The sequence below is a fragment of the Leptodactylus fuscus genome (assembly GCF_031893055.1).
Source record: "Leptodactylus fuscus isolate aLepFus1 chromosome 2 unlocalized genomic scaffold, aLepFus1.hap2 SUPER_2_unloc_1, whole genome shotgun sequence".
Classification (NCBI taxonomy): domain Eukaryota; kingdom Metazoa; phylum Chordata; class Amphibia; order Anura; family Leptodactylidae; genus Leptodactylus; species Leptodactylus fuscus.
In genome coordinates this window covers 248,552-267,834 of record NW_027439802.1, presented here as the reverse complement: position 1 = coordinate 267,834, position 19,283 = coordinate 248,552, and the positions used below count along the sequence as shown (strand labels likewise).

The following is a 19,283-nucleotide window of genomic DNA, read 5'->3' as shown; positions in this document are numbered from 1 at the left end:
TGACTGTAGGAGGATTATACTGTGTGCGGGCACATGAAAAATTAACGAGTGGGCGGAGTCAACACAAAAGTGGGCGGGGCTAAATTTTCAGCGACGTGCTACGTGCGCTGCACATTTTGTCCCTCTTTCAGTTCTTCAAAAGTTGGGAGGTATGGCCATACGGGGTGGGGTGAAGATGATGAACTCTTTTTTCATGTTGAGTTTGAGAAAGTGGGAGGAGAGGAAGGAGGCTACGGCTGCTAAACAATCTGGAACTCTGGCCAGTAGAGAGGTCATGTCTGGTCCAGAGATGTAGATTTGGGTGTCATCGGCATAGCAGTGGTATTGCAAAACAATGAGATTATATGAGTTGGCCCAGGCCGAGGGTGTAGATGGAGAACAGGAGGGTTACTAAGACTGAGCCTTGGGGGACACCTACAGAGAGAGGGCGAGGTGAGGAGGTGGAGTGCGAGTGGGAGACACTGAATGTGCGGTCGGTGAGGTATGAGGAGATCCAGGAAAGGGCCAGGTCTGAGATACCAAGGGATGAGAGAATTTCTAACAGGAGGGAGTGGTCAACTGTGTCAAAGGCAGAGGAGAGGTCAAGGAGGAGGAGGAGGATAACAGAGTAATGGCGCTTGGCTTTGGCAGTTAGAAGGTCATTGGTGACTTGTGTTAGGGCAGTTTCTGTGGAGTGCCGAGGTCTGAAGCCTGACTGTAGTCTGTCAAAGAGCAGGTTGGACGAGAGATAGGAGGAGAGTTCTGAGTGAACATGTTGCTCAAGCAGTTTTGAGGCGTACGGAAGGAGTGAGATGGGACGATAGTTGGCTGGAGAGGACGGGTCGAGGGACGGTCTCTTAAGTATAGGAGTGACAGTGACAAGGGGACGTCCTCTACACCTAGACCAGTGACAAGGGGACGTCCTCTACACCTAGACCGGTGACAAAGAGACATCCTCTACACCTAGACCAGTGACAGTGACAAGGGGACGTCCTCTACAACTAGACCGGGGACAGTGACAAGGGGATGTCCTCTACACCTAGACCAGTGACAGTGACAAGGGGACGTCTTCTACACCTAGACCGGTGACAAGGGGATGTCCTCTGCACCTAGACCAGTGACAGTGACAAGGGGACGTCCTCTACACCTAGACCAGTGACAGTGACAAGGGGATGTCCTCTAGACAAGTGACAAGGGGACGTCCTCTACAACTAGACCGGGGACAGTGACAAGGGGACGTCCTCTACACCTAGACCAGTGAAAAGGGAACATCCTCTACACCTAGACCGGTGACAAGGGGACGTCCTCTACATCTAGACCAGTGACAAAGGGAGGTCCGCTACACCTAGACCAGTGACAAGGGGACGTCCTCTACACCTAGACCAGTGACAAGGGGACGTCCTCTACACCTAGACCAGTAACAATGGGACGTCCTCTACACCTAGACCGGTGACAGTGACAAGGGGAGGTCCTCTATACCTAGACCAGTGACAAGGAAACGTCCTCTACACCCAGACCAGTGACAAGGGGACGTCCTCTACAAATAGATTGGTGACAGTAACAAGGGGACGTCCTCTATACCTAGACCAGTGTCAAGGCGATGTCTTCTACACCTAGACCAGTGACAAGGGGACGTCCTCTACACCTAGACCAGTAACAATGGGACGTCCTCTACACCTAGACCGGTGACAGTGACAAGGGGAGGTCCTCTATACCTAGACCAGTGACAAGGGGACATCCTCTACACCTAGACCAGTGACAAGGGGACGTCCTCTACACCTAGACCAGTGACAGTGACAAGGGGACGTCCTCTACACCTAAACCGGTGACAGTGACAAGGGGACGTCCTCTACACCTAGACAAGTGACAAGGGGACGTCCTCTACAACTAGACCGGTGACAGTGACAAAAGGATGTCCTCTACACCTAGACCGGTGACAGTGACAAGGGGAGGTCCTCTATACCTAGACCAGTGACAAGGGGACATCCTCTACACCTAGATCAGTGACAAGGGGAGGTCCTCTACACCTAGACCGGTGACATTGACATGGGGACGTCCTCTACACCTAGACTGGTGACAGTGACAAGGGGACGTCCTCTACACCTAGATCGGTGACAGTGACAAGAGGATGTTCTCTACACCTAGACCAGTGACAAGGGGATGTCCTCTACACCTAGATCGGTGACATTGACAAGGGGACGTCCTCTTCAAATAGATCGGTGACAGTGACAGGGGGACATCATCTACAACTAGACCGGTGACAGTGACAAGGGGAGGTCCTCTATACCTAGACCAGTGACAAGGGGACGTCCTCTACACCTAGACCGGTGACAGTGACATGGGGACGTCCTCTACACCTAGACCAGTGACAAGGGGACGTCCGCTACAAATAGATGGGTGACAGTGACAAGGGGAGATTCTCTACAACTAGACTGGTGACAGTGACAAGGGGAGGTCCTCTAGACCAGTGACAAGAGGACGTCCTCTGCAACTAGACGGTGACAGTGACAAGAGGAGGTCCTCTAGACCAGTGACAAGGGGACATCCTCTACACCTAGATCAGTGACAAGGGGACGTCCTCTAGACCGGTGACAGTGACAAGGTGACGTCCTCTACACCTAGACCAGTGACAAGGGGACGTCCTCTACACCTAGACCAGTGACAAGGGGACGTCCTCTACACCTAGACCAGTGAAAGTGACAAGGGGACATCCTCTACACCTAGACCAGTGACAAGGGGACGTCCTCTAGACCGGTGACAGTGACAAGGTGACGTCCTCTACACCTAGACCAGTGACAAGGGGACGTCCTCTACACCTAGACCAGTGACAAGGGGACGTCCTCTACACCTAGACCAGTGACAAGGGGACGTCCTCTAGACCGGTGACAGTGACAAGGTGACGTCCTCTACACCTAGACCAGTGACAAGGGGACGTCCTCTACACCTAGACCAGTGACAAGGGGACGTCCTCTACACCTAGACCAGTGACAAGGTGACGTCCTCTACACCTAGACCAGTGACAAGGGGACGTCCTCTACACCTAGACCAGTGACAAGGCGATGTCTTCTACACCTAGACCAGTGACAAGGGGACGTCCTCTACACCTAGACCAGTGACAAGGGGACGTTATCTACACCTAGACCAGTGACAAGGGGACGTCCTCTACACCTAGACCAGTAACAATGGGACGTCCTCTACACCTTGACGAGTGACAGTAACAAGGGGACATCCTCTACAACTAGACCGGTGACAAGGGGAGGTCCTCTATACCTAGACCAGTGACAAGGAAACGTCCTCTACACCCAGACCAGTGACAAGGGGACGTCCTCTACACCTAGACCGGTGACAGTGACAAGGGGAGGTCCTCTATACCTAGACCAGTGACAAGGGGACATCCTCTACACCTAGACCAGTGACAAGGGGACGTCCTCTACACCTAGACCAGTGACATGGGGACGTCCTCTACACCTAGACCAGTGACATGGGGACGTCCTCTACACCTAGACCAGTGACAAGGAAACGTCCTCTACACCCAGACCAGTGACAAGGGGGCGTCCTCTACACCTAAACCGGTGACAGTGACAAGGGGACGTCCTCTACACCTAGACAAGTGACAAGGGGACGTCCTCTACAACTAGACCGGTGACAGTGACAAAAGGACGTCCTCTACACCTAGACCGGTGACAGTGACAAGGGGAGGTCCTCTATACCTAGACCAGTGACAAGGGGACATCCTCTACACCTAGATCAGTGACAAGGGGAGGTCCTCTACACCTAGACCGGTGACATTGACATGGGGACGTCCTCTACACCTAGACCGGTGACAGTGACAAGGGGACGTCCTCTACACCTAGATCGGTGACAGTGACAAGAGGATGTTCTCTACACCTAGACCAGTGACAAGGGGATGTCCTCTACACCTAGATCGGTGACCTTGACAAGGGGACGTCCTCTTCAAATAGATCGGTGACAGTGACAGGGGGACATCATCTACAACTAGACCGGTGACAGTGACAAGGGGAGGTCCTCTATACCTAGACCAGTGACAAGGGGACGTCCTCTACACCTAGACCGGTGACAGTGACATGGGGACGTCCTCTACACCTAGACCAGTGACAAGGGGACGTCCGCTACAAATAGATCGGTGACAGTGACAAGGGGAGATTCTCTACAACTAGACTGGTGACAGTGACAAGGGGAGGTCCTCTAGACCAGTGACAAGAGGACGTCCTCTGCAACTAGACGGTGACAGTGACAAGGGGAGGTCCTCTATACCTAGACCAGTGACAAGGGGACATCCTCTACACCTAGATCAGTGACAAGGGGACGTCCTCTAGACCGGTGACAGTGACAAGGGGACGTCCTCTACACCTAGATCGGTGACAGTGACAAGGGGACGTCCTCTACACCTAGACCAGTGACAAGGGGACGTCCTCTACACCTAGACCAGTGACAAGGGGACATCCTCTACACCTAGACCGGTGACAGTGACAAGGGGACGTCCTCTACACCTAGACCAGTGACAAGGGGACGTCCTCTACACCTAGATCGGTGACAGTGACAAGGGGACGTTCCTCTACACCTTGACGAGTGACAGTAACAAGGGGACATCCTCTACAACTAGACCGGTGACAAGGGGACGTCCTCTACACCTAGACCACTGACAAGGGGACGTCCTCTACACCTAGACCAGTGACAAGGGGATGTCCTCTACACCATGGCGAGTGACGTAACAAGGGGACGTCCTCTACAAATAGATCGGTGACAGTGAGAAGGGGACATCCTCTACAACTAGACCGGTGGCAGTGACATGGGGGCGTCCTCTACACCTAGACCGGTGACAGTGACAAGGGGACGTCCTCTACAAATAGATCGGTGACAGTGACAAGGGGACATTCTCTACAACTAGACCGGTGACAGTGACAAGGGGAGGTCCTCTATACCTAGACCAGTGACAAGGGGACATCCTCTACACCTAGACCAGTGACAAGGGGACGACCTCTACACCTAGACCGGTGACAGTGACAAGAGGACGTCCTCTACACCTATACGGTGACAGTGACAAGGGGAGGTCCTCTATACCTAGACCAGTGACAAGGGGACATCCTCTACACCTAGACCAGTGACAAGGGGACGTCCTCTACACCTAGACCGGTGACAGTGACAAGGGGACGTCCTCTACACCTAGATCGGTGACAGTGACAAGGGGACGTCCTCTACACCTAGACCAGTGACAAGGGGACGTCCTCTACACCTAGATCGGTGACAGTGACAAGGGGACGTCTTCTACACCTTGACGAGTGACAGTAACAAGGGGACGTCCTCCACAACTAGACCGGTGACAGTAACAAGGGGACGTCCTCTACACGTAGACCGGTGACAGTGACAAGGGGACGTCCTCTACAAATAGATCAGTGACAGTAACAAGGGGATGTCCTCTACACCTAGACCGGTGACAGTGAAAAGGGGACGTCCTCTACACCTAGATCGGTGACAGCGACAAGGGGATGTCCTCTATACCTTGACGAGTGACAAGGAGACGTCCTCTACACCTAGATCAGTGACTAGGGGACATCCTCCACAACTAGACCGGTGGCCGTGACAAGGGGACGTCCTCTACACCTAGACCAGTGACAAGGGGACGTCCTCTACACCTAGACCAGTGACAAGGGGACGTCCTCTACACCTAGACCAGTGACAAGGGGACGTCCTCTACACCTAGATCGGTGACAGTGACAAGGGGACGTCCTCTACACCTAGACCAGTGACAAGGGGACGTCCTCTACACCTAGACCAGTGACAAGGGGACGTCCTCTACACCTAGACCGGTGACAGTGACAAGGGGACGTCCTCTACACCTAGACCAGTGACAGTGACAAGGGGACGTCCTCTACACCTAGACCAGTGACAAGGGGACGTCCTCTACACCTAGACCAGTGACAAGGGGACGTCCTCTACACTTAGACCAGTGACAGTGACAAAGGGACGTCCTCTACATCTTGACGAGTGACAGTGACAAGAGGACATCCTCTACACCTAGACCGGTGACCGTGACCACTTTCACCACTATCATAGACAGAGATTCTTTATCGTGAGAGCAGTGGACTATGAAACTCACTTCCACATGATGTGGTGATGGAGGATTGATGGTTTAAAAATATTACAGGTTATGGGTTTTATATATTTGATAAATACAATATAATCCGGGTTTTATACTGATTGCTGAATTTGGAGTCAGTAAGGAATTCTTCATGGGGTAAATGGATTCAACCTCATGGGGTTTATTTTGCCTTTCTCTGAATCAACACTGTAGGGTTATAGGTTGGACTTGATGGAACTTTGTCTTCATCCATCCTCATCTACTATGTAACTATCTAATGTTCCATCAGTTTATTAATCGTTTCAATTTTGTTTTGAATTTTATTTCTCTAAGGTGGAGGGAGGGGGGAGAATATATTATAAATGTGATTCATGTAATAAAATACCGTAACAATAAAATTGTAAAAATAGAATAATGACTCTACAACCAGTCTCATCATCTGCAATACCGACATTATCCTCATATAGTATACCAACATTACTACCTGTCCCCTCATATAGAATACCAACATTACTACCAGTATCCTCATATAGAATACCAACATTACTACCAGTATCCTCATATACAATACCAACATTACTAGAAGTGTCTTACCCGTGCTTGGGTGTATCTGGAATCTGCCTTCCTCGTTGCCTCCAGTTATTTGGTAACCAATCCGGCCATTCTCCCCCAGGTCTGGATCTTGTGCCACCAGGAAAAGAGCGGTAGATCCTACAGGAAGGTCTTCAGATAACCAGACGACAGAGGGTGTGATGAAGTGGGGCCTGTTATCATTGCGATCACTGAGAAAGATTCTGGCAGTCACAGATGTGGAACGGCGTTGGCTTGCGTTTAATGCACAATCTCGAGCCTCCACCATCAGTAAGTAGGACGAGACTTTCTCCCGATCTAGTGCGTGCGCAATGCTCAATACACCCGTCTCTGCATCCAGGCGGAAGACCGTTTCTGCAAGCTCCGGCTCCTGACGCAGTAAGGAATATCGGACCTGACTGTTGGGGCCTGGTCCATCTCTATCAAGAGCTTCAAAAGTAAAGACAGAAGAACCAACATGAGCATCCTCTGCAACAACCAAAGTGAGTGGATCCTCTGGAAACACAGGGGAGTGATCATTTTTGTCCTGAACCTCAATTTCTACTTGAACCAGCCGAGGTGGTAAGTAGATTCCCGTCACTTCTCTCGCTTCCTCAATGCTCACTTTTAGGCTATACCTCGGCTGAGACTCAAAATCTAGTTCTTTTACCAAGAAGATGTTACCAGTCCGTCCATCCACCATGAAGGTCCCGGTTGAGTCCTCTAATAGGGTGTAGATTGCGGAACCATGAGGAGTTTTAGGGGAAACAGAACCCAAAAGTGATCCCGGTGGCAATCCTTCTATTGGTGTAAGGACAAGTGCACTGGGGTTAGGCTTTGTTGGGTATCTGGCAGATGGTAAAACCTGTAAAATACATAGCTATGATGCACACGCAATACCTTTGGGCATTGTAATGCAAATAATTGTATGGATCTAGTACCTGTATACGGAGAGTGGCCTCTGTACTTTTGGGAGGAGATCCAGAATCCCGGGCCTGAACAGTCATTGTGTACATGGATCGTTCTGCATGGAGTATGGAAGTTGCTGTCCGCAGCTCTCCTGTGTGTGGATGTAGGATGAAACGTTCTGCCCATGGACCTGCCAAGATGGTGGAACTGGTTACAAAGAGAAAACTGCAGTGACAAAGACGGATAAGAATGAAGCTATGGATCTGAGGTCAGTAAGAGTGACCTGGGATAACAGGGTGACCTCTGGTTATTGGGTGTCTGTATAATAGTTCTATATCAATCTTTTCTTCTTTCTGGACGTATTTTTGCCCAATATGCTGCACACACTAATACGCCCAGGAACATGGGGCACATTGTCAAGGAACTGTCTGAAGAAGACTTATTTTTCAGATTGTGGATATATCATGGACATGGCAGCCAAGTAGACATATTGTCATTCAGCTCACCGTAGAACTGCAGACCTCGCTGGACAATACACAGTAGATTACACCTAGCGATCACTAGCGACATCTTGGAGCATGACAATGTTTTCTCCAGGTTAGTATGATAATATCCACAAAACTAAATAACATCTCATCATGTCATCTGATATCATCTTTGACCTCATCAATCACCCATCCATCCATCAGTCAATCATCACTTTACTGTATATATAATATCATCTGTGATGTCATCAGTAGGGTTCAGCAGATCTTAAGATTTTAGGATCGATTTTAAAATCAGATTTCCGATCATTTTCCAGCCGATCGCGATCATGAAATTTGCTCGATCGCCAATCGGGATCCGATCTTTCCTGATCCCAGTCGCTCAACCCCATTAATGATATATACATGAATAGGGTTGAGCCGATCTTGAGATAATCTCCGACCTCCATCCCACCGGAAAAGAGCGGCATTGGAATTCCAAACGCAATCGTGAAATTTACTCGATCGCCGGACGGAATCCGATCTTTTCCGATCCCAATCGCTCAACCCTAGTCATCAGTCATCTGTGATGTCATCAGTCATGCCTTGTATCATCAACATCAAACTCTCACAGATCCAACATATTCTCAATCGTTCATCATCTCATTGATCTCTCATCTCTATGACCTTATATATGTGGTTATACCTGACAAGCTATAGGTTACAGTCCCGTTTTCGCCTTCATCGGCATCCTTGGCCAAGATGGAAGCTACAAATGCGCCAGACAATTTCCCTTCCATGATCTATAGGAGAACAGTTCTAGATTATTACTTTGGATGAACCAGGAGAAGGTGGAGACCTCAGTCTATGTCCATTACCTGTACAGTGGTGTCCCTCGCAGTGCTGGGATGCAGAAATACTGGATGGTTGTCATTCTCATCCAGCACAGAGACATGGATGGTGCCGGTCACGCTGCGTGGAGGCGCGCCTCCATCCTGGGCCGTTACCAGGAGCTGATACGTGGCTTGGTTCTCTCGGTCTAGAATCCGCCTTACTGACAACTCCCCTGCGCAGAGAACAGACATTTCAGGAGGACTGTCCCGGGGGCCATTACTACATTAACACTTTCACATCTTGTTTTTTTCTCAAATGTAAGGAGACAATTTTTTTTTTATTTTGGAGCTGAAGACAAGCCCCTGAGGATTCCAGGGTTTTCTAAGATGAGAATACGTAAACATAAGACATGTTACATTCCGTGGGAGTTCTTGGTCTTACCTGTGTGCGGGTGTATAGTGAAGTCAGTTTCTTGTGCGGGAAGTCTGTAGGTAACGCGTCCGTTTTGTCCGGCGTCTCTGTCGGTAGCGCTGACTCTTCCCACAATTTCCCCTGGTGGTCGGTTTTCGGAGATGCTCATGAAATACCTTTCCTCACTTAACCGTGGAGCATTGTCATTCTCATCGGTGACTCGAACACGTACGGTACACGTGGCTGTGCGGCCACCAGAACCCCCTGAGGCCAACACTGCTAGTACGTACACTTCTCGGCTTTCCCTATCCAATGCTCCTCGGACATATAACCATCCTGTTTCTGGCTCCACACTAAATCCTACTGCATCAGCGTCGGTTCTTAGCCGGTATCGCAATGGGTTTTCCTTTCCACCAGGAAGTAATGCTTGTACCTGTAAGAGTCTGCTCATGGGCGGGCTTCCTTCCCGCACCTCCACGCGATAATCGGATGCTCCACAAGCTGGCTCAGAGTCCTGTTCAATTACAAGAACGGTAATCTCTAACTCAGAAGAAAGCTGTGGGAAGCCACCATCAAGTGCAAGCACGCGAAGCTCATAGCTTTCCTGATTCAGGGGCCCGGTGATCTGGATCTGTCCAGAACTATCTATGGTAAAAGGACCCTGAGAAATAAGTTGATAATGAATCTGTGAATTGGCTCCTACATCAGGGTCTAAAGCTTTAGCAGTAAATATGATGGTGTCGATAGGTGTGGACCCCTGGACTCTTAGGGTGTGTGAGGATGACATGAAAGTTGGAGGATTATCATTAACATCAGTGATTCGAAGAGTGATCCGGGCTCGGGTATAAGCTGGGGGAGACCCACTATGAGCCTGGACTTCGAGAAGAAGTTCACTCTCTTGTTCTCGATCGAGCTGCCGTCGGGTAGACAATATACCAGACTGAGGGTCCAAGGATAAAAGTCCACGGGGATCGCCATATGCCAAAGAGTAGAGGATTACGCCAGGGGCACCTAGAAAGAAGGAGAGCAGATATACTCGCTTCACAATCACAATAACTATACAGAATCCCCCACACACACTCTGTGGTGAGGAAACATGACTGTCAGCAGAATGTAAATTCACATTTATTGTCATTCTGGAGGTACCTGGTGGGTTGGTGGCCTTTACACTGCCCACAATGGTGCCTGGTGGAGTGTCTTCTGGTACTACAAAGTCATACTGAGGCTGAAGAAATGTTGGGATGTGGGCAGAGCTCAGTAGGATGCTGACATTTACCCAGGCGTTTACTTCTGCTCTTACTCCACCACCATCCTGGGCTCCAACCTCAACGTGCAGAACAGAGCCTGCCCAGGTAGACAGAGAACGTGACACCAAGAGGGTACCTAAAAGACATTTCTGAGTGTCAGTCATAGAACAATGTCTCCGAGACAATACACATACCACCGTCTTGGGACATTACCACCACTGTAGGATTCCCAGGAGAATCTACTATCACCACCATAGAATTTCTAGGAGAATCTACTACCACCACCATCATAGATTTTCAAGGACAGTCTACTACTGCCACCATAGGTTTTTCCAGGAGAATCTATTACCACCACCACCACCATAGAATTTCCAGAATAATATATTACCCCCACAACAGGATGATGGGTGAAGCAATCGGTTTGAGTAGAGGCGCCATGTTCTCTACCCCCCATTAATGGTCAGGCTTTGTTCCTCTCTGGCAGGCTTCAGCTCAGATTGGGTTTTTTTTCCACTGTCCCTGACTTTATCTTCCCTGCTGTTTCACACAATGGTGGAGGGTCATTAAATTCAGCTTACATATAGATATCATCAGGGGTGAGGTATATCAGTTTGGCCTCCTCTTACCTGTGTCAGCTTCAATCCGCAGAAGCGGAGGGTTATTTCCTGATAAGATGTGGTAGGTCAGGGTGCCATGCAGTCCATCGTCCTTATCACGGGCAGTCACACTGATGATGGGTGTTCCTGGTGGGCTGAGGGCACTTACACTAGCGCCATATTCCAATGGATAAAAGACTGGACGGTTATCGTTTACATCTTCTACAGAGACCCGGACCAGGCATCCAGAGCTCAGGCCTCCCTGTGGGAACAGAGGAAGGGTGGACTCATAGGCTTCCTGCTATTATCACGCCACAAGCTCCAGCCGGTTACTACAAATCCCCGTCTCCTGAGCCCAGCACTGACCCTGTGCTGCGGATTCTAGCCGCCTATTCTTTTTACGTACAGACTTCTAGATTATTTGAGCACATTGATGCAGGTGTGGGAACATTTTCAACAGTGATATTTCTATACTCTCGGCCGTATGAAGGAAATCTCCACAATCTACACACTACGATAGATATTTCCATACTCCAGAACCTGCGACATATGTCTCCACACTCTGGATCCCATGACTGACGTCTCCATACTCTAGATCCTATGACTGATGTCTCCATACTCTAGATCCTATTACTGATATTTCCATACCCTAGATCCTATGACTGATGTCTCCATACTCTAGATCCTATGACTGATGTCTCCATACTCTGGATCCTATGACTGATGTGTCCATACTCTGGATCCTATGATTTATGACTCCATACTTTGAATCCTATGACTGATGTGTCCATAATTTAGATTCTATGACCAATGTCTCCATATTCTGGATCCTATGACTTCTGTCTCCATACTCTAGATCCTATGATTTATGTCTTCATACTCTGAATCCTATCAATGATGTGTCCTTACTCTAGATTCTATAACCAAAGGCTGCATACTCTGGGAACTATGTCTGATGGCTCTATACTCTGGGACCTATGACTGATGGCTCCACACTATAGAATCTGTGACGGATGGCTCCACACTATAGAACCTATGACTGATGGCTCCATACTCTGGGACCTATGACTGATGGCTCCATACTATGGGACCTATGACTGATAGCGCCATACTCTGGGACCTATGACTGATGGCGCCATACTCTGGGACCTATGACTGATGGCGCCATACTCTGGGACCTATGACTGATGGCTCCACACTATAGAATCTGTGACGGATGGCTCCACACTATAGAACCTATGACTGATGGCTCCATACTCTGGGACCTATGACTGATGGCGCCATACTCTGGGAACTATGTCTGACGGCTCTATACTCTGGGACCTATGACTGATGGCTCCATACTATGGGACCTATGACTGATTGTGCCATACTCTGGGACCTATGACTGATGGCTCCATACTCTGGGAACTATGTCTGATGGCTCTATACTCTGGGACCTATGACTGATGGCTCCATACTATGGGACCTATGACTGATTGTGCCATACTCTGGGACCTATGACTGATGGCGCCATACTCTGGGACCTATGACTGATGGCGCCATACTCTGGGACCTATGACTGATGGCTCCATAGTATGGGACCTATGACTGATGGCTCCATAGTATGGGACCTATGTCTGATGGCTCCATAGTATGGGACCTATGACTGATGGCTCCATACTCTGGGACCTATGTCTGATGGCTCTATAGTATGGGACCTATGACTGATGGCTCCATACTCTGGGACCTATGTCTGATGGCTCTATAGTATGGGACCTATGACTGATGGCTCCATACTCTGGGACCTATGACTGATGGCTCCATAGTATGGGACCTATGACTGATGGCTCCATACTCTGGGACCTATGACTGATGGCTCCATAGTATGGGACCTATGTCTGATGGCTCTATAGTATGGGACCTATGACTGATGGCTCCATACTCTGGGACCTATGTCTGATGGCTCTATAGTATGGGACCTATGACTGATGGCTCCATACTCTGGGACCTATGACTGATGGCTCCATAGTATGGGACCTATGACTGATGGCTCCATACTCTGGGACCTATGACTGATGGCTCCATAGTATGGGACCTATGACTGATGGCTCCATACTCTGGGACCCATGTCTGATGGCTCCATACTATGGCACCTATGTCTGATGCTCCATACTATGGGACCTATGACTGATATTTCCTTACTCTGCATCCTATTACTGATGTGTTCATACTGTACATTTTGTGACTGATATCTCCATAATCTAGAACCTGTGACTGATGGCTCCATACTATAGAATCTGTGACGGATGGCTCCACATTATAGAACCTGTGACGGATGGCTCCACACTATAGAACCCGTGACGGATGGCTCCACACTATAGAACCCGTGACGGATGGCTCCACACTATAGAACCCGTGACGGATGGCTCCACACTATAGAACCCGTGACGGATGGCTCCACACTATAGAACCCGTGACTGATGGCTCCACACTATAGAACCTGTGACGGATGGCTCCACACTATAGAACCCGTGACTGATGGCTCCACACTATAGAACCCGTGACTGATGGCTCCACACTATAGAACCCGTGACTGATGGCTCCACACTATAGAACCTGTGACGGATGGCTCCACACTATAGAACCTGTGACAGATGGCTCCATACTACAGAATCTGTGACGGATGGCTCCACATTATAGAACCTGTGACGGATGGCTCCACACTATAGAACCTGTGACGGATGGCTCCACACTATAGAACCCGTGACGAATGGCTCCACACTATAGAATCCGTGACGGGTGGCTCCACACTATAGAACCCGTGACGAATGGCTCCACACTATAGAACCCGTGACGGGTGGCTCCACACTATAGACCCCGTGACGGGTGGCTCCACACTATAGAACCCGGGACGGATGGCTCCACAATATAAAACCCGTGACTGATGGCTCCACACTATAGAACTTGTGACACGTGGCTCCACACTATAGAACCTGCAACGGATGGCTCCACACTATAGAACCCGTGACGGATGGCTCCACACTGTAGACCCCGTGATGGGTGGCTCCATGATTCGTATCTAGGGCTTTCTCTCCTGCCAGGTTTACCTAAAAGGGCCCATCGATTTCTCACTACTTCGCCTACATTTCTAATGTCTAAAAATAAGTGAGCAGAAGTTTGGACTTTTTTCTTCATAGCAGGTTATCTGATCTCACCCCATCTGTGGCCGTCACGTGGAGAAGGAAGAAACGTTCTCCATCATCTCTATCCAATGTGTCTGACAAACAGATTTCTCCGCTCTCTGAATGAATCTGGAACTGAGGAGGCGACGAGGGGCTGAGAGAGTACAAGACAGTCCCAAGACTTCCACTATCGGCATCTGACGCTGAGACCTGGAAAACAGTAAGAAACGTATAAGGTACAATGGCTGATCAGTGCCTGTGGCCAAAATGTATCTGTAGATTTCGGGACCCTGTCTTCCTGGTGGGAATGTCACTACAATTGAAAGCTAATAAGCTTTGGTTTCTGGGCCAATCTGGCAGCTCTACTTCATCTGCAGTGGGTATTTTGTAACCTAAAACACCCCCTTCCCCTGTGGTCGGGTGATGGACTTATGGTTAAAATCTTCCAAGACCGATTAATGACATTACTGTACAAGTCAGAAAATCAGAGATGTGATCAGCTTGGGGTAGCATGTCGGGATGATATAGACTGGATAATGTCTACCCTGTGATTTATACTGGTGTCAGGCCATAACCAATCCTGCCTAAGGTAGAAATGTAAACGTGTCCTGCAGATATGGGAATGATTACAGGTGAGGTCTGATGAGACATTGAGTTTCCCCCACTGTCCTACTTAATAGCAATCACCAGATGCCTTTTGGGTAGTGTAGCTCTTGGTGAGAGATCGTTAACTATTGGACATGCCTGAGATACATTTCCCTAGTTGACAGAGGGTGCGCATCATTGGACTGAGAGAAGCAGAGTAGTCAGTCCACAAATTTCCTGCCATCAAGACCAGTCTGACGTACCTGTTAGGAGGCAATATTACCAGTGGGTACATGAGGGCACCAGGACATGCCAGACAGACCACCAAGAGAGAGGATCATTGAATCCAAAAAGCACAAGCAGCTTCCACAGTCTCCTTGTACACCATGTAGACACAAGTTGTGCACCATTACACATCTCTGTCTCTGCCCCCACCATTTCCAGCTCCTTAGCAGAAGAACATATGGTGTCATCCTGCCCTTTAGGTTTCTTGCCATTGACTGTTGGCTACCATTACCATCATTTTCCATGGTACTGTGAACGAGAAACCTGACTGCTACAGGCTACAACCATATCTTCTTTAGTGATGAATTCAAGTCTCATTTGGGATACAGCAATGATCAGTTTGGAGTATGGAAGCCTCGTGGTGAGCGCTTCAATCTTACTTTTGCTGTGGGCTTGCACACTACCCTCTGTTGGTGTGATGATGTGAGGAGCGACTGCGTATGTTAGTTGGTCATCCATAGTTGTGATATGAAGGACACTAACAGCTCAATTATATGTTCAGGACATCCTGGCACTGCCACTTGTGGTGTCTCTCATGGCAGGGCGGAGAACTGGTACCAGTAGGATAAGGCTCACACACAAGGGTTTCCTAGAAATGTCTCCACCAGATTACAACAATTATTTCTTTGTCCTGCCCAGTCACGAAGTTTATCACCAATCCACCAATTATGTGACCAGTTGGGGTGTCACATGCTACAAGTGTGCAGGATCTACAGGCCCAGCTGCAACATCTGTAGGCAAATATTTTGCAGAATATCACACAGAACCTGTATACATATGGAACCTGTATGCTTCCATGTCTGGTAATATCTCATCATGTATCCAGTACATAGTTAAAACCAAAAAAAAACAATGCTGGACATATGCATGGAGACACCAACAGAATCCATGACTTTCTTTTTGCCACCGCAGCTTTTAGGCATTCCCATTGAGGTCACCATTCACTTTTGCCTACCTATAACATTGCCATCTTTACTTCTTCCAGGTTATGCTATTTTCTCTTTTTTGGTCTCTTTTAAATGGTCGTTGATGTTCACTCGTCTCCATCTCTTCTAATTGGTCGATGATATTCACTCGTCTCCATCTCTTCTAAGTGGTCGATGATGTTCACTCGTCTCCATCTCTTCTAAGTGGTCGATGATGTTCACTCGTTTCCAGCTCTTCTAAGTGGTCGATGATGTTCACTCGTCTCCATCTCTTCTAAGTGGTCGATGATGTTCACTCGTCTCCATCTCTTCTAAGTGGTCGATGATGTTCACTCGTCTCCATCTCTTCTAAGTGGTCGATGATGTTCACTCGTCTCCATCTCTTCTAAGTGGTCGATGATATTCACTCGTCTCCATCTCTTCTAAGTGGTCGATGATGTTCACTCGTTTCCAGCTCTTCTAAGTGGTCGATGATGTTCACTCGTCTCCATCTCTTCTAAGTGGTCGATGATGTTCACTCGTCTCCATCTCTTCTAAGTGGTCGATGATGTTCACTCGTCTCCATCTCTTCTAAGTGGTCAATGATGTTCACTCGTCTCCATCTCTTCTAAGTGGTCGATGATGTTCACTCATCTCCATCTCTTCTAAGTGGTCGATGATGTTCACTCGTTTCCAGCTCTTCCAAAGGGTCGTTGAAGTCGTAGGCGGGAGCGTGAATTATGGGACCCTAAAGCGGACACCAGGCTCAATATTTACAGCATGACTCAAAGCTCAATAGTACCATGGGTTCTAACAGACTGACTGCACAGGAACCCTGAAAATGATGACCTGGTGACTAGCTTGGTACTTGATCCATACCTAGGATTCAGAAAACACAAAATTAACGCAAGTCCCTTGCCATTGATAAGGAGACAACATCACTTGAGGGAGGCACTTCAAAGGGTCATTGATGTTCACTCGTCTTCACCTTGTCTACGTGGTTCTCAATGTTCACTTGTCTCCATCTCCTCTAACTGGTTATTGCTGTTCACTTGTCTCTTCTAAGTGGTTGTTGTTCACTCACCTTTTCTAAGTGGTTGTTGTTGGCCACCACAGCTTTTAGGTATTCCCATTGATATCACCATTCACTTTGCCATCTTTACTTCTTCCATGTTATGCTATTTGCTCTTTGGGTCTCTTCTAAATGGTCGTTGATGTTCACCTGTCTCCATCTCCTCGAAGTGGTTGTTGTTCACTCGTCTCCATCTCTTCTAAAGGGTCATTGATGTTCACTCGTCTCCATCTCTTCTAAAGGGTCGTTGATGTTCACTTGTCTCCATCTCTTCTAAAGGGTCATTGATGTTCACTTGTCTACATCTCTTCTAAGTGGCTATTGCTGTTCTCTCGTCTCCATCTCTTCTAAGTGGTTGTTGTTCACTTGTCTCCATCTCTTCTAAATGGTCATTGATGTTCACTCGTCTCCATCTTTTCTTAAGTGATTCTTGATGTTCACTCATGTTCATCTCTTATAAATGGTTTTTCAATCATCTCCATCTACTCACTAGGACTCTTCTGGTTTGTGGACTTAGGAGAGATGAGGTCCTCCTTGGGTGAATATGTCTGGAGCTTTGACCATCCTTATTCAATGAGCTCTCTGCTTGTGTCACAGATGGAATAACTTGGAAATGTTGCTGACCATTGCTCTGCTGATGCCATACATGGAAACCACTGAATGGATGTTCTGGAGAATCACAGAATTTCACAGTAACATTTATATCCAGCTCCATGTTCTTCTCATCTTTATTAGTGGTCACTGCCAGTGGCGTAAATACAGTGGTAGCAGCAGTAGCAGCTGCCACAGGGCCCGGGCCATTAGGGGGCCCGGCGACAGCCGCTACCGCTGCGGTTTTTTTTCAATAGGCAGTTACGGGCCCTATTCACTTGCCGATCCTGGCTGGGCCGGGATCGGCAAGTGACACCGCGGGCCCCACAAGGGCTATCATTATACTCGGGGGTCTTTGCAGACCCCCGAGTATAATGATCGGCGGACCGGAGAGGTAAGGGAACATAAAAAAACTGTTACTTACCTCTCCGCGATCCTGCCAGGCCTCCGTCCTACTGCTGTCTGACGTCTCTGACGTCACATGAACCCGGCATGCTTCCCGGGTCATGTGACGTCCGACGTCATTAACGAAGGACGCGAGAGGAGGACAGCACAGCACAGGAGCCGGGGAACAGGTAAGAAGCAACAGTGTTTTTTTTTTTTTTTATGTTTTTATTTCCCGGGTCTCCGATTATTATACTCTGGGGTCTGAAAAGATATATAGAGTATAATAATTGTTTATGGGTGTCCACAGAGGAACGTAATACTGTGTACAGGGGACACTATTGGGGTTAATACTGTGTGTGCAGGGGACACTATTGAGGTTAATACTGTGTGTGCAGGGGACACTATTGGGGTTAATACTGTGTGTGCAGGGGCAAGTAAGGGACATAATAGAGTGCGGAGGAGGGGGTCGGTCGAGGTCTTCGGCGTCAGTTGGGATGGGGGGGGGCCCCATGTCAAAAGTTCGCCACGGGGCCCCGCCATTCCTAGTTACGCCACTGGTCACTGCATTAACCCTTTGCTTACCAGACATCACATTACTTTACTCTCTGATGCATTACCATTGTTGGGATAATAATCTGTGAATTATCTCAAATCACTGCAACACTGGAGCAAAACGTGTAGAGTGACCTCCTATGGGGAACATCATAAAAACAGGAAAGAAAAATCACAGCAGGGATCGGATTGTTATCGGAGGGCGGGAATTATCCTGGGATTTATGGAAGGTATCATAATATAAAAAAGGACTGAACAGGCGTAATAATAATAAAATAGACTCCATACTGACAGCTCCATATGATCCAGGTGCTATACCGACAGCTCCATATGATCCGTGTGCTATACCGACAGCTCCATATGATCCGTGTGCTATACCGACAGCTCCATATGATCCGTGTGCTATACCGACAGCTCCATATAATCCATGTACTATACTGACAGCTCCATATCATCCAGGTGCTATACCGACAGCTCCATATAATCCATGTACTATACTGACAGCTCCATATCATCCAGGTGCTATACCGACAGCTCCATATGATCCAGGTGCTATACCGACAGCTCCATACAATCCATGTACTATACCGACAGCTCCATATGATCCATGTGCTATACCGACAGCTCCATAT

General features: G+C 48.5%; 1 protein-coding gene across 1 annotated transcript in view; it reads right to left on the bottom strand.

Moving 5' to 3' along the window:
* DCHS1 (dachsous cadherin-related 1) overlaps positions 1-19,283 on the bottom strand; it is a 64,030-nt gene that overhangs the window by 22,290 nt on the left and 22,457 nt on the right. The window contains exons 3-10 of the mRNA XM_075261143.1: positions 14,308-14,484; positions 11,141-11,372; positions 10,414-10,650; positions 9,298-10,278; positions 8,901-9,088; positions 8,729-8,825; positions 7,591-7,748; positions 6,674-7,514 (exon numbers count right to left, since the gene is read on the bottom strand). Coding sequence (XP_075117244.1) covers positions 6,674-7,514; positions 7,591-7,748; positions 8,729-8,825; positions 8,901-9,088; positions 9,298-10,278; positions 10,414-10,650; positions 11,141-11,372; positions 14,308-14,484 — 2,911 coding nt within the window. The remainder of the gene's footprint in view (positions 1-6,673; positions 7,515-7,590; positions 7,749-8,728; positions 8,826-8,900; positions 9,089-9,297; positions 10,279-10,413; positions 10,651-11,140; positions 11,373-14,307; positions 14,485-19,283) is intronic.